The 16,072-nt window shown below is 41.6% G+C and overlaps 2 protein-coding genes across 3 annotated transcripts in view; both read left to right on the top strand.

Moving 5' to 3' along the window:
• Positions 1–3,387, top strand: part of pot1 (protection of telomeres 1 homolog) — a 44,975-nt gene extending 41,588 nt beyond the window's left edge. For both annotated transcript variants that reach the window (XM_015605138.3, XM_015605137.3), the window contains 3 exons: positions 29–123; positions 226–331; positions 501–3,387. In XM_015605138.3, the coding sequence (XP_015460624.3) occupies positions 29–123; positions 226–331; positions 501–610 (311 nt within the window). In that variant the 3' untranslated portion in view covers positions 611–3,387. The remainder of the gene's footprint in view (positions 1–28; positions 124–225; positions 332–500) is intronic.
• Positions 3,388–4,208: 821 nt separating this feature from the next.
• Positions 4,209–15,409, top strand: gpr37a (G protein-coupled receptor 37a). The gene is made up of 2 exons (XM_007246549.4): positions 4,209–5,508; positions 13,862–15,409. The coding sequence occupies exons 1-2, from the start codon at positions 4,618–4,620 to the stop codon at positions 14,681–14,683; spliced, it is 1,713 nt and encodes a 570-aa protein (XP_007246611.3). The 5' UTR covers positions 4,209–4,617; the 3' UTR covers positions 14,684–15,409.
• The last annotated feature ends 663 nt before the right edge of the window (positions 15,410–16,072 follow it).

The following is a 16,072-nucleotide window of genomic DNA, read 5'->3' as shown; positions in this document are numbered from 1 at the left end:
TTCTCTGCCCGTTTTCCCACTCTCTCAGCTCTTGGCGTGCAGCTTATGCAGTATATGCTTCTGCTGCAGTTCGAGCTTGAGGATGAGACTGGCACACTGGATGCTTTGCTTTGGGAGGATGCTGTTAGTGTTTATACCATATTATTTTTATTACTGTATGAAATGGAATTTGTCCATCTGTCTATCTTTGAGTCTGATTGATTTAGTTTACATTATTCTTTACAGGAGAGATTCTTTAATGTCTCTTCAGCTGAAACATCAGCCAATCAGGAATTGCAAGACAGGGTTCAGAACATCATGGACAGGATTCATCCATCAGGGAGTAGCATGGGTAAGACTGTCCTTTACTGTAACAACACTCCGACATCACTGTACTGATGTGCAATGGTTCTTCTGGACACACAAAGTTGAAGCTGACTGTGAGTAGACTGTTTAGTTGAAATATAGCATGTAAAAATACTTTGTATCCAGTAGTTCTCTGTTCTGCTCTCTTTCCACAGCTGAACGGCCATGGCTGGCTCTCTGCCTCAGTGTCTACACTGTAGAAGAGAATGGCCGGACTCAAGTGTGCTACCAGATCACTAACACAGAAACCAGGGGAAATCTCTAGGCTCCTCATTCAAGCCATAGAACCTTTCCTTTAAGTGAAGGATGCCCGTATAATAGCTTAAGCTAAAAAGACTGCCATATGAAGGTCAACCAAGGTCAGCCAAAAATGTTCAAAGCTTCTGCTGATGTGAAATAGTTTGTCCTGTCAAGGCCTGTGTATGTGTGCAAACATTTGCACAAACATACCAATTGTGTCTTTTTCAGCTAATTCCAGTGTACAGTTTTTATTTATTTGCTGAAATTATAAAGAACAAGACATAAAATTATATATAACTGTGCATACCTGCCGTAGTTAACCTCTAGATTTGTCTAAGCAGGCAAGTAAGCTGTAATTTTGCATGAAAATTTTCTGAATTGTGTATAAATTGGTGCTTTTTATTAGTGTTAACTACCTTCTGCTCCATCATATCAGGTAATATAACTATTCACTTAATAACCTTAAATCAGTCGTTTGGGGGTAGAGAATGTAAGAAACTGTATAGGGCAGTGGGGTCCCAGAACTAATGCATGTCAGAACTCAAAAACCCTCCATTAGAGATTTATGGTTAGCTTGGTTGTTTATGGAGGAATCTGCTAATATACACCAGCCAGCCCCTTTAATAAACCTCTCACATCACAGGACCACCACACAACAGATGATGTTTGGACGTTGGCTCATTCTTAGCACTGCATTGACCCTGACATGGTGGTGGTGGGTTTAGTAGTGTGTGTTGTGCTGGCATGACTTAATTAGACACAGCAGTGATGTTTCCACTCACTGTCCACTCTATTAGACTTTTCTACCTTGTAGATAATGTAAAGTCAGGGTCAGCAGCTCTGAATCTGTTGCTTTAGTCCTTCATCAGTGAAGATGTTGGGCACATATTCCAGGTTGGTGGTCTATTCTTAATCCAGCAGGGACACAGGTGTTTAAAAACTCCAGCAGCACTGCTGTGCTGAGAATGAACCACCACTAAATAATACCCGTCCTGTAGTTTCCTGATAAGATAAAAGGAGGCGATAAAGTGTGCTGAGAAACAGATAATAGTCTGTAATTATACAGCTACAGAATGCCCTATTGGTCTTAATGAAGTGGCTGCTTGGTGTACCAATCTCATGCTCATCATTCATCTAATAAACATGGAATCCTAGATCTGATTAAAAGAATCAAATGTGAAAAAACTTAAAAATTAATTACAGGATTCAGAATTTGAACAGTGGGGTCTCTCACTGGACATTATTTACCCACATCTTCCTGATACTTTTTATAGCTCTTCTTTCATAATGTTTGAGCTCGCTGTCTTCATATATTCATATAAAAACATTAGTACACATTGAAATCTTCATGGAAGCTATGTTCTCAAGTGTTCTCAGTATTATGGCAGCTACGTAAAGACAAATCTAATATAAAGCTTAGACCTGTAGACAATGGTAAAATGACTATATAAGCTATATAGAAAAATGTATAAATATGAAGTGTTTCCTAATTTGTCTTTTTTCACTGAATCGGTTTATAAATCTTGAAACTTGAAATGTGTTATATTTGTGTTCTGTGTCTAAGCTGTCATTGAGTTTTATTTCTCTTTTGAATACATGATATCTATTTTTGAATGTCTTTGGCTGCCGTTTGAGTGTGAACCATCTTGGTTTTAGTCCAGTAGAAGAAAATGAAAATTACAGAAAGTGTGCCTTTGCCTCTAATTGAGCAACATGCATCTCTTTTTGGCAGAATTGTCCATTATTATAATTGTTCATACCTCATTGTAATTGTTCATTTTCACAGCAGATGATATGTAATAAGTAACAGTGTCTTGTATAGATTTAAGCTTATTTGCAACTTTTTAAGCATTCAGGCTTCCAGTTTTAACTCTGTGATATAAAATGCTCTTTTTCAACTTACGAAGTCCACTGAGTATTATCTGAAGTGTTTGTTTCCAATTACTGATCTTCACGGTCTTACTTCTTTTGTACTGATGTACAAAGTAGTTGGTTTTAGCCTGGCTGCTGATTTGGTCTGCTTTACTTTCATATCTTTTAATGGGTAGACACCACCAGCAGACCATAAAAGTAAAGTCTACTGCTAAGACACTTTCTTCAAAAAAAAAAAAAGCTGTCTGTCAGCTGGAAAGCTGAAATAGCCTCAAAAATTTCTCAGACATTGCTGGTAGCCTAAAAATAGGAGTAGTAAGCATTGTGTAGAAAATCGGCTGCAATTTCTAAATGATTCATCTGAAAAGGGTGAAAATGTTTTAAAATTGCAGGTGACTGCTTTTTGTTCCTCTGTGCACATAACTGTCGTTTCAAATCCCCGATGACGCAGTCCTCAGAGACCCGAAGCCTTTCACATGTTTTGCTCTTTCTCTCTCTCAGCTTTAAACTTCTGAACAAAGCAATCTGCCTGAGGGGTCCTGCTGTCTTTCTGTCTGTCTTTCCTTCTTGAAAGGTCTTCTCCTTTTTGCTGTCTCGCTGTTTCATACTACTGTATCCTCCGGCTTTTTACTCATGTGCAAAAACGGATTTTGTGATAAAAGGAACAACAGAAATGCTTCAGAATGTCTATCACAATAAAAGTTAAGAGTTTATTCCTTCTCCTGTAAAGTTGCTATGTTGGTGGTATGGGTTTTTTATGTGACAGTGACACATTATTTTCAACTGATGTTATGTAAAGTGTTTTGGAAGCTTTGTTGTAGAATGCAGGTTACAAGTGAAATGTGTATTTCTACATTCTTTTTTTTATGTTACCGTTTGTTCCAATTGAAAAGTCCCAGTATATTTAGAGATTAATAAATATTGAATTCAGTTTTATGCTGTTGTATTTTATTGCTTATCCATGTGGAAAAATACATAAACATATTTTGTTTTTGTGTTCCTATAGTGCAAATAAATACTTATTATAGAATTTAGCTATACTCCATTCATTTTTCATGCAATGTAATAATTTTATATTATATATATTATTGCAAAAGTCTTTAAAAAACCTGACATGCATTAACAACTGTTGCCATAGCCCACTTTTAGTCTGCTATTTATGCGCATCGAAGACATTGACAAGAATCTTTTTTTTAAATGGAACAATGCTAAAGTACAGTAGTTCCTGTTTCATGTTTCTGGCATGTTTATTTGTCTCATATACAGCTCTGGAAGAAATTAAGAGACCACTTCAGTTTCTGAATCACTTTCTCTGGTTTTGCTATTTATTGGTTTATGTTTGAGAAAAACATACATTCTTGTTTTATTATATAAACTTCAAACAACATTTCTCACAAATTCCAAATAAATATATTTTTATTTAGAGCATTTATTTGCAGAAAATCAGAAATAGCTGAAAAAACTAAAAATATGCTGATCTCTCAAATAAAGCAAGAAAACAAGTTCATATTCATAAAGTTTTAAGAGTTTAGAAATCAATATTTGGTGGTATAACCCTCTTTTGCACACTGCTTTTGGATAATTTTATGCAACTCCTGGTGCAAAAATTCAAGCAGTTCAGCTTGGTTTGATGGCTGTGATCATCAATCTTCCTCTTGATTATTTTCCAAACGCGTAATTTTTAAGTGGTCTTTTTTCCAGAGCTGTATTATAAAATAAAAGATCTCCAGGCTGGAGATGTTGGGTGTACGGAGATCCTCTTCCACAGAGAGGCGCTCTCTCACCAGGTGTCTCCCAGGCCAGCAGGCGCCTCCCTGAGAGCCCCAGCGGGAGCCGGGCAGCCGCAGCCGGAGTCAGTGTCCGGAGCCTCTACTCCATCACCCTGCCCGGAGCTGCCGCACAGCAGGAGATGTGGATATGGAGCTGGAGAGGAGAAATACGGGATGTTTCTGGATGCTGGAGTGAAGGATGAAGTGGAGTGGAGGTTTTTTATTCTTTTCTCACAGTGATGAACTCATGAAGTGCGGTTTGGACTGTGTATACGGAGCTGTGCGCTGGAGAGGCGGGGATAATGTCCTGAACTTGAGGATCTTTCTACAGATTGATGGATTTATGAACATGGGGTTGTGAGTATGGTGTGACTGAAGAGTTGAGGGGAACATGGGGATACAAATGAAGAGATTGTTTTGTCTGCTGGTGTGTTGTGAACTTTCTTCACTCCTAAACGGGAGTCCAAATTTGAGCTGTAGAGATTGTGAGCAGAGCAGCAGCTCTGAGAACCTGTTAAGTTCCAGAACTAGACCTGAAAACCTGCTGAGTTCCAGAACTAGACCGGATGAGCGGCTGAGTTTTAGAACTAGACTAGAGGACCTGCTGAGTTCCAGAACTAGACCTGAAGACCTACTGGCTTACAGAACCAGCACTAAGGACCTGCTGAGTTCCACAACTAGCCCAGAGGACCTCCCTCAGAGAGATGCTAGTTATCTTCAAGCCCAGCGGTCCTCCAGCCGCCCACTCCTGCAGAAGGAGCCAAGTTCACATCCTCGGCACAAACGTGGAACCAGCACGGACCCTGAGCCCGCCTCAGCAGACCACAGTGATGCTCAGAAGTTGGTGGAAACCCTCCCTAAGCCCCTCGCCCAGAACCAGTCCACATTCTCCCCCGGTGACTTCACTCTGGATAACGGTTTATTTACTGTACCAGAGGGCGACTACCAAGACTTCACCCCGCTAGTGCCCCTCAGCACCCGGCCCAAGACCCCCGGGGTTAAAAACCCCTTCTACCCGCTCACAGGAGACTCGTACGGGGCGTACGCCATCATGTTCATCTCCATTATCATCTTCACAGTGGGGATAATCGGAAACATAGCAATCATGTGCATAGTCTGCCATAATTACTACATGCGGAGCATTTCCAACTCGCTGCTCGCCAACCTGGCCCTGTGGGATTTCCTCATAGTCTTCTTCTGTTTACCTCTGGTGATCTTTCATGAGCTCACCAAGGACTGGCTGCTCGGAGAGTTCTCCTGTAAAATAGTTCCTTATATTGAGGTAAACCTGCAACTGCATTCACTGAACATTCAGTACAATCAGATCTTCTACTGACAATCTTTCTCATGGTCTCACAATTCTATTATAATCATATCAGTTTTGGTAGCTCAATATTGAAGAAAAAATACTGGCATCAAACAGGTGCAACTTTATTTTTACTTTTTCACAAAAAAAAATGTGATGTACCACATGTTCAACAATTAAAAAAAAGATTTTACCTAAAATGGCCAAATTTATACAGGATAATTAGAAATATTCTTTTTATTTTCAATAAATATTTTTCATTTGTAATTTGTAATGGCTTTTAATTTGAAAAGCAAGACAAAATACAGTTAGACTATTCAGTTGTTGCAATGGTGCAAAAAAGGCAAAACAAATGAAAAGCTGCAAAACACAATATTAAGTATTTGCCTCTTAGGCCAAATTTTACCATATTTTCGGTGCAAAATTATTGCTAAAAATTGTAATTTTTTCTTCATTTGGAATTCTCCAAACATATTCTCTAAACATATTTTAACGCACAATTTTGACAACGTGTCAAATATTTAGTCAAAAAACAGTTTGTTAAAAGTGCATTAACATATTTTAAAATATTACATTTTTTAATACTTTAATACAATCCTAACTTCATTGTTGAACATTCAAAACTGCATTCATCTGAATTAATCACATTTCATTTTCTTTTGTTGAAAAAAACGGCATAAACAAGCCAGACAATAATTTAATAAGGCAGGTGTGGCTGCTGTGAAAGATATTTTTTGGGGTGCTGCAGTATCTGTTGGGTGTTTTGTGAGAGGGGCGTGTCACAATCACAGACACAAAGAGATGGTAGCATTGCCTGGGGGCAGAATTAGGACTGAATCATGTTGCTGTAGAGTGCTTGTGCTTGTTTTAAATCCCTTAGACCAGCCTCTACACCCACTCAAAGCATTTATAATCTATGTATTTTAGACTGGATGAGCCTCAGTGATAAGTGTGTATTTTAGATTGATACACCGATGTTGCTGTAGTTATTATTGGGGGTGTTTTGTCTGAATGTTGCCCCTCCTTACCAATAGGATTTGTGGCCTAATCTATGAGCCTGGAACATTAAGCCGCTCTAGAAGTGCCACTCTAAGCTAGATGCTCCACCAAAAAAAAAAGGGAGGTATGTCTGGTTCACTGGTTCTCAAACTGGTCCTCTGGGACCTCAACAAAAGCATGGACCGTTTATGGAGGCCCTGAGGGCTGGTTTGACAAGCACAGGTCTAGTTATTGATTACTTAGAAAGATTAAGCTTTGTCGCAGCTGTAGACATAGAGCATGAAACTGTATGGACCCAGATTTTTGTAGGGCTTTCTGTTTATTGAAATAAATAATTATTCTTGGGCTGTGCACTTCCTGACTAATTGCTGATGGGCTAAAGGCTAATTCTTTTATTGCTTGCAAACATTTACACACTGAGCTGTGACACATGCAATTTATGTAATGGCAGATTGGGACCTCAGTGCTTTGCTATGTAAAGAAGATAATGACCGTGTTCTGTCGTCATGCTAAAGAGGACTCTAATCATGTAATTAATTAGAGATGATTAGAGGGGTTGCACTGGGACTAGACAAAGCCCATTCAGCCTTGAAAAATCTGCTTTCACGCCTGCGGAGGTTACTCTCCAAAACCAAATTATTACAACAGACAGTTACCACAAAGGGAACTCACTCTCTTTCTGTTTCACCCATTTTTTTCTGTAGTCTAGAGCTATAACCATGTGACAAAAATAAAGACACCATCATTTTTCACATATTATGAATTATTTATTGATATTTGATTTTCAGTATAACAGTATGTTTATATGATTTTCATAATTTTATTTTTTGATTTTCATATAAACAGAGATTGAGGAAATGTTACTTAACTCCTCTCATGGAAATCACCCTTGTTTAGTCTCTTTCTAAGGATGAGATGCTGTTCTTTGACATCCGCTGTGCCGAGAGCTACATGTAAGTCCTGTGATGACATTTTAAGATTGTTGAAGACATCCTTATGCATCTTGTGGTTTGCTCTTGAGCTAAACTTGCGTAGACATTTGTTTTATGTGTAAATTATTTAGTTGCCTCTTTACCCACAGAGATTCACCTCATTTTTTGGATCTTGCTGTGGTGATACCACTCATTTTAACAATCAAAAGTAAACCAGAAAGCTATGTTTAGACTACCAGCCCACAACACATTACTAGCATGTTTAGATTGTATCCTCCTGATTAATTTTTAAAAGTGTGGACGAAAACCTAAAATCCGATTTTTGATATTCGGGTCCAAACCACATTTAAAAGGCAGTTACAATCAAGTTTGAACATTTTTGCTCTGGCCAATCAAACGATGTCAAAAAAAACATGTGACTGCATGGAAAAGCTGGCCATGATTACACAGATCATTACAGTGTATACCAGCCTGAATTTGTCTGGTGTGATGGTAAGATGATGCACCTCCATTTCTCCTTAATGTGGCTACATAGTTACTGATGCATGTATCATTCCCCCGGCAACCCTCAGACATATGTTTGTGATGTCTGGACACACAAATCTAAGCATTAGTGCAGGCAATCATATCAACAGATTTGATTTGAGAAACAAATGCGATTTGCCTGCAGTCTGAACGGAGCCTATGTCTAAGGATTAAATGATTAAATAAGACATGGCCTGTCAGAATCTTTTCAAATGATATGATGCAGATAATTCTAATTTTTGTAATTTTGAGTAGTTATAAATGTGGGGTGTCCTTACAATTACAAATTACTTTTTAAAGACCTCTAATTTTGTTTAGTATTAGTATTAGTATCGATAATGGTAAAATGAAGATCTCATGGTTATCTTACACGCATTTCTTTTTTAGTTTGGGATTTTTCATGTGATAAGGCAATGTTTACACCTTCCTCCTCCAGAGCTCACATATGGAAGGCGTCACTATGAAGGGCCTTCTGGGAAATGTATAAAGACCGGTGGGACAGTTACTGCGCTGCAGTGCAGTTTATCAGTGACAGTCCTAAACTGTGCAGGCCACTGTATACAGATCTCTCGTTTGTTTATGGGTGGTCAGACATGGAAGGTCAACTTTGTGAAAAGTTTGAAGTGGTTGGAGAGAGAGATTAGAGACAATTTTGAGGGTAAAGAATCCTAACATCGCAGTGTTTTGAGGTTTTTCTGGGTTTGCATGTATATTTACCTCAGGTTAGACATAGTAAAGGGTTGTGTGGTTAACTGAAAGCATGTGTGTGTGTGTGTGTGTGTAGTATGTAATAACGTGAGTGTGCTTAGGTCACTGTTATGGAGTGGATGTTCTCAGACAGCTCTTCTCCTCCACACACCTCTTGACATCTGTTGTAAAATATCAGTCTGTATCCCAAACTATTCCAAGCTGTGTTTACATATGTAGCATCCAATTCATTTTTGTTTCTGGAGATGGGTGGAGGGTGTAATTTATGTTCCATTTTTAAGGAAAAAGTATGTATCTGAAGTAAAGTCCTAGCAACACTAATGGATTTGTTGCGAAACTGAGAGTTCCTTCTGATTTAAGGTTTTATCTAATCACTAACCAGAATTGTTTTTATATGCTTGATGGGTTTGGTACTGAAGCAAGTGGTAGGGAATGGGACGTAACAATGTATATTTAATTGTGCTGCATTTTAGTATCATGACTAGAAATTTAGCTGGTGGCTAGTATATTAGCTTGATGGATAAAGTGCACAGTTTAAAATTGTTAATGTTGAGTGGTCTAATAATAATAATCTGAAATTAAAAGTTAACATATTAAGATAAGGGCCATTTCACACAGGTGGGTAGAACCCACCCAAGATGGCGGCGCGTTAACACGCAGCGGCCGCTCCGGGTCCCTTAAATGGTGCTTTTGTGTTACTATTTGTCGTTTTTTCCGTTTATTTCCTGCAAATATGTGCATCGGAACACCCGTGCACATGTTCTACCACCGCCAGACCCTGCTACAGTGGAGAAATCAGCCAGAAAACACGCTACCGGACGAGGTTCTGCAGACGCTACTTGAGCTTAGCCTGCTAAGAGACCCAGGCCGCCAGCCCGCGGTGTTTCCTGACGCCGGAGCCCAGCGGAAGTGCCATCGTAAGCGGTGCGAGCGGAAGCGCGGAAAGAGAGCCGGGATCCGGCTAAAGGCTAGTCCTAGCCGGCCGGCTATACCATCGCTCTTTCTGGCAAACGTCTGTTCCCTTGATAATAAACTGGACTACATCCGACTCCAGCGAACAACCCAGCGTGAGTTCAGAGACTGCTGTGCTTTGGTTTTTGTGGAATCGTGGCTGAACAACAACATTCCAGACAGCGCCATTCAGCTAGCCGGGCTAACCACGTTCAGAGCCGATAGAAGCGCGGCTCTATCCGGGAAGACCCGCGGTGGAGGCGTGTGTGTTTACATCAACACGGAATGGTGTAACAACGCTGTGACTGTCGCCAAACAGTGCTCTCCGCTGGTGGAGTTCCTGATAGTCAAGTGCAGACCTTTTTATTTAGTACGGGAGTTCTCCGCCGTGCTAATAGCTGCTGTCTACATCCCACCCAGCGCTAGCATTGGTGCTAATGCTAAAGAGGCTCTGTGTGAACTCTATCGGTCTATCAGCGATCTGCAGAACAAACACCCAGACGGACTGTTTATTATCGCCGGAGATTTCAACCACGCAAATCTCAAGTCAGTGCTCCCTAAATTCCATCAACATGTGGACTTTGCAACGAGAGGAGCGAGTGCACTGGATCTTGTTTACACAAACATCCCCAGCACGTACCGGGCGGAGCCCCGCCCCCACCTCGCTTTCTCGGACCACATGTGTGTTTGGCTGACTCCAATATACACCCCACTCATCAGACGCTCCAGACCAGTTCAGAAGCAGGTGAAAACCTGGCCGGCAGGCTCCATCTCTGCCCTTCAGGACTGTTTTGAGTGCACTGCATGGGACATGTTTAGGGAGGCTGCTACTGAAGGAGATTCTGTTGATTTGGAGGAGTATGCAGCATCAGTCACTGGCTACATCAGCAAGTGTATTGATGATGTCACTGTCTCCAAGACCATCACTACACGCTCAAACCAGAAGCCTTGGATGACTGCTGAGGTACGTGCGCTGCTGAGGAACCGCGACTCCGCCTTCAGAGTGGGTGACAAGGTGGGCCTGAGGAAAGCGAGAGCCGACCTGTCAAGAGCCATCAGAGAGGCAAAGCGCGCACACGCCCAGAGAATCCACAGCCACTTCAAGGACACGGGTGACGCGCGGCATATGTGGCAGGGCATCCAGGCAATCACCAACTACAGGACAATGCCACCGTCCTGTGAACGTGATGCCTCCCTCCCTGATGCCCTGAACAACTTTTATGCACGGTTTGAGGCACAAAACAACACGATGGCGAGAAAGACCATGCCCAAGCCGGACGAGCAGGTGTTGTGCCTGACTGCAGTGGACGTGAGGAACACTCTGCGCAGAGTCAACCCACGAAAAGCTGCAGGACCAGACAACATCCCCGGCAGAGTGCTCAGGGAGTGCGCAGACCAGCTGACAGATGTTCTCACGGACATCTTCAACATCTCCCTGTGCAGCGCCACTGTCCCAACGTGCCTCAAGTCCACCGCCATCGTTCCCGTGCCGAAGAAGTCCACAGTGTCCTGCCTCAATGACTACCGTCCCGTTGCACTTACACCCATCATCATGAAGTGCTTCGAGAGGCTAGTCATGAGGAACATCAAGACACGACTGCCCTCTTCACTGGACCCCCTGCAGTTTGCATATCGTCCCAATCGCTCCCCAGACGATGCCATCACCACCACCCTTCATCTCTCCCTCACCCACCTGGAGAAGAAGGACACTTACGTCAGAATGCTGTTTATAGACTTCAGTTCAGCATTCAACACCATCATCCCACAGAACCTCACCAGGAAGCTAAGCTCGCTCGGCCTCAACACCCCCCTCTGCAACTGGATCCTGGACTTTCTGACGGGGAGACCCCAGTCAGTCCGGTTAGGGGGCAGCACCTCCAGCACCATCACACTGAACACTGGGGCCCCCCAGGGCAGTGTCCTGAGTCCTCTGCTGTTCACCCTGCTGACTCATGACTGTGCTGCAAAACACAGTTCTAACAGCTTTATCAAGTTCGCCGATGATATAACCGTACTGGGTCTCATCACCAAAGGCGAGGAGTCAGCATACAGAGAGGAGGTGCAGCGGCTGACAGACTGGTGTACAGTCAACAACCTTCACCTGAATGTGGACAAGACAAAGGAAATGGTTGTTGACTTCAGGAGAGCACAACACACCCACTCTCCACTCAACATCGACGGGTCCTCTGTGGAGATTGTTAAGAGCACCAAGTTCCTTGGTGTTCACTTAGCAGATAACCTCACCTGGACCCTGAACACCAGCTCTACAGCCAAGAAAGCCCAGCAGCGTCTCTACTTCCTCCGGAAGCTGAGAAAGGCCCGTCTCCCTCCACCCATCCTCACACTCTTCTATAGAGGGACCATTGAGAGCATCCTGAGCAGCTGCATCACTGCCTGGTTTGGGACCTGCACCGTCTCTGACCGCAAGACCCTCCAGCGTATTGTGAGGACAGCTGAGAGGATCATCGGCGTCTCTCTCCCCTCCATCACGGACATTTACACCACCCGCAGCATCCGCAAAGCAACCAGCATTGTGAATGACCCCACCCATCCCTCACACAAACTGTTCTCCCTCCTGCCTTCGGGAAGAAGGTACCGCAGCATCCGGTCCAGCAAGACCAGATTCTGCAACAGCTTCTACCCCCAAGCCATCAGACTCCTCAACTGCAGAGACTGAACTGATGGTTTTTCTGTACATGCACACACACTCTTACCCCACTTACTCCAGAAAATGGAAAGCACTAAAAACCCTACTACCTCACTGGACTCTATTGCACACTGTGTAATAGAGGTAATTACTACCTCACTGGTCTTTTTTGCACACTTTTTGCACACTGCATAATTTGCACACAGTCTTGTTATTTATTATTCTTTGTCTGTATTGTGTTGTATTGTCTGTCTGCACTTTTGTACTGTTGCACTATTGTTCTGTCTACACTGTGTTTATGTGCACCATGGTCCCTGCAGGAACGTTGTTTCGTTTCACTGTGTACTCTGTATATAGCTGAAATGACAATAAAAACCACTTTGACTTTGACTTTGACACTCCTAACGTGCCAGGTAGGTAGATTATATGGACAGAAATTTTTGGCCATGTGCATGTTACACCTACAGGTGCTAGTATGATATCGCATTCTAAAATAGTAACAATACATAGGTATATTTAGTTGCCTGTCATCTGCCAGATAGACAAGTGTGATTAGTTACTCAGTAGAATTTTCCAGTAGTGAGTCCAGTAGTGTGCTTTACACACAGTTGTTTGTTAATGTTAATGCCAGATGAGGTGCATTTTTTGGGCTATGCTCCTCAGCAATTGGCATCCCCTCTTTGCAACTTTAGGTCATCTGGCACTTCAAGTCTGAGTTGTTGAAGACACTTTTACTAATATATACTACTAATATCACTCACAGTTGATCGTGAATTACCTAAAATGGAAATTCGCCAACTGACGATATTGTATATATTCTTACAAACAAATGTATGTAAAAGCAGACTGAATGGGTAGGTGATCAATTTCATACACCTGTGGCAATAAACTAAATAAAATACCTAAAGTCAATGTGTTCCATTATCTAGTTGTGTATTATACTGACGATGTGGTTATCTCCAATCACAACCACACCTTCAATACAAATGGCAAACAAATAAAAAAAAAACAGTAAATAACCATTATCTAAGTAACTAAATAACTATTCTGGTTATTTACATCAATGAAATCAGGTATAAAGTGCTGGGGTTCTCTTAAGGCAGGCATGTTGCTCATACTATTTATTTAATCCTGCGAAAAAAAAATGTACAATAATTTAGTTTCATTTATTCTGTTATATTCCCTTCATCTCTCTGTACTCTTAAAATGAATCAAATAAAATATTCCTATGTTTAAATATGTTAAAGACAAAGTATTTCATGGGGCATGAATTTTACTTTCTGTATTTCTGTATACAGTCTAAAACATTTATCACATTTTTTTTGTCTGGTGTGATGTCACATATAAATGCTTTTTGGTAAAGGATGGATGTGAGTGTGAGGAACATCCTCCACAATAACATGACGCATATCAGCAAAATGGATGATTATTGTTTGCTCCAAGATTTATCCATCTATTCATCCATCATTTATGTACTAAATCCAATGTAACTGTTTTCCCTACGCCTGTTTGTTTTTTGTGAATTGTAAATACATTATTTTATATGATTCATGTCCTTTCGTTACAGGTGGCTTCCCTGGGCGTAACTACCTTCACTCTCTGCGCCCTGTGTATCGACCGGTTCCGTGCGGCCTCCAACGTGCAGATGTATTACGAGATGATTGAGAACTGTGCCTCCACTGCGGCTAAACTCGCAGTCATCTGGATAGGAGCTCTGCTGCTGGCTCTGCCTGAGCTATTGATTCACCAGCTGGTGAGAGAGGAGCGCGAGCCCCCGGAGGTGACCCCCTGCGAGCGCTGCGTGGTCCGCATCTCCACCGCACTTCCGGACACTCTGTATGTTTTGGGCCTCACCTACAATGGCGCCCGTCTCTGGTGGTATTTTGGTTGCTACTTCTGCCTGCCCACCATCTTCACTATTATCAGCTCGGTGGTAACGGCGCAGAAGATCCGCAAGGCTGAGCGAGTCAGTGTGCGGGGGAACCGTAAGCAGATCCAGCTGGAGAGCCAGATGAACTGTATGGTGGTGGCACTGGCCATCCTCTACGGCTTCTGTGCCATTCCTGAAAACATCTGCAACATCATGTCCGTGTACATGGCGGCGGGGGTGCCGCGCCGCACCCTGGATATTATGCACCTGGTCAGTCAGATGCTGCTGTTCTGCAAGTCAGCGGTCACACCGGTGCTGCTGCTGGCCTTATGCAAACCCTTCGGTAGAGCTTTCCTGGACTGCTGCTGCTGCTGCTGGGAGGAGTGCGGCCCACCAAAGTCGTCCACGGCCACCAGTGACGATAATGAACACGAGTGCACCACAGAACTGGAGCTTTCACCCTTCAGCACCATGCGCAGGGAAACATCTACCTACACTGCTGCAGGCACACACTGCTAGGGTTCTTTTATCCTACCTATGCCCTATGGAGTGTCCCACCCATAGGACTCTGTATAAAGGGCTCTGATCCTCTGAACAAACCAAGTGAGACATACACAGTTTCATACTGCTTCACACTAAGTTAGAAATGATGAACTCTTATTATTTTTTTTATTTTTTTGAAGGGAAGGAAAAGGGAGCATACTGGCAACACACAGAGTACTTTATCATATCTCTTTACTATAGGGACAAAAAGCCATGCATTTATTCGAGGTCCAGAGGGTGTTACAACTGTAAGCGTCCACTGCTGTTTACAGGAGGAAATCACGAGCGTTACCTTTAGTTTAAGTTCAGTTCAGTGATTGTTAATTGTGAATTAACACACCTTTATTGTTTTTGCACACTTGTCTTACACAGTGTTTTATTTCTATTTAAATGGAATGTTTACATCTTTAGTTCAATGAAACATTACATTATTAGTATCTTTGAGTTTTATGGAAAATAAGAAAGTGAAAAAGTCTGTTAGTAAATGTGTTGTGTCGTAAAAAAAAGAAAAGAAAATGGTGATTCTTATGAATCAGTTCAAAGTGAAACCTGGCTCCCTTGCTATGTAAGTATTATTATGTTTACTCTGTATTTGATAGCAGAAAAAATGATATCATGCACTTCAGTTGGCATTATAAAGCACTGATAAAGCTGTTGTTTTAGCTCAAATATCACTTTAATAAAAACAAAACAACAAAAAAACTGAAAAACTTGACAATCCATTTTTGAGTCTGAGACCTATAAGTCAAGCACCATTTATACAACCTGTTGAATGTGAACTGTACTGTAAAGAGAGAAGTCTGGGCTTTCTAGTCAGACCTCAATGGTAAGGGTGTGACCAACAGAGCATGGGGACTTTCTTTTCAAACTGGCAACCATCCCCTTTCTTCAAAAGGAGATCCTTAACTTAAATTTTGTAAGATTTCAGAAATATACAATAATACTAACTATCACAAACCACTGCTTTTATTATGTGTCTTTAATAGTGGACAGCAGGACTGTAACTGTATGAAGCAGAGTTCTGTGTGAGGAAAAAGCAACTTTATTCAGTATTGTGAAACAGTTTTTGTAAACCGGTAGGATGGGCTTGTCTCTGAAGGAAGCCTTTAAGTGTTCAGATTTGTTTTCCGTTTTTAATGTTTATAAAATTAAAAGAAAGGTTAACAAAGATCCACATGAAAAATATCATTACATAACACCTACATTCTAAAAACCAAGCAAAAAAACAAGGGACATATGATAAAACATAAACGTATATTTTTGGTTGTTTTTAACTAAAACGTTTCATTCATACACAATTTAATTAAATTTCCCAAAAATTATATTTTTAATATAGTGTCTGGGTACCATAAGGATATCTATATC

Source organism: Astyanax mexicanus, chromosome 2 (assembly GCF_023375975.1).
Source record: "Astyanax mexicanus isolate ESR-SI-001 chromosome 2, AstMex3_surface, whole genome shotgun sequence".
Classification (NCBI taxonomy): domain Eukaryota; kingdom Metazoa; phylum Chordata; class Actinopteri; order Characiformes; family Acestrorhamphidae; genus Astyanax; species Astyanax mexicanus.
The sequence above is the reverse complement of the archived record's forward strand: the minus strand, read 5'-3'. Positions and strand labels throughout refer to the sequence as shown.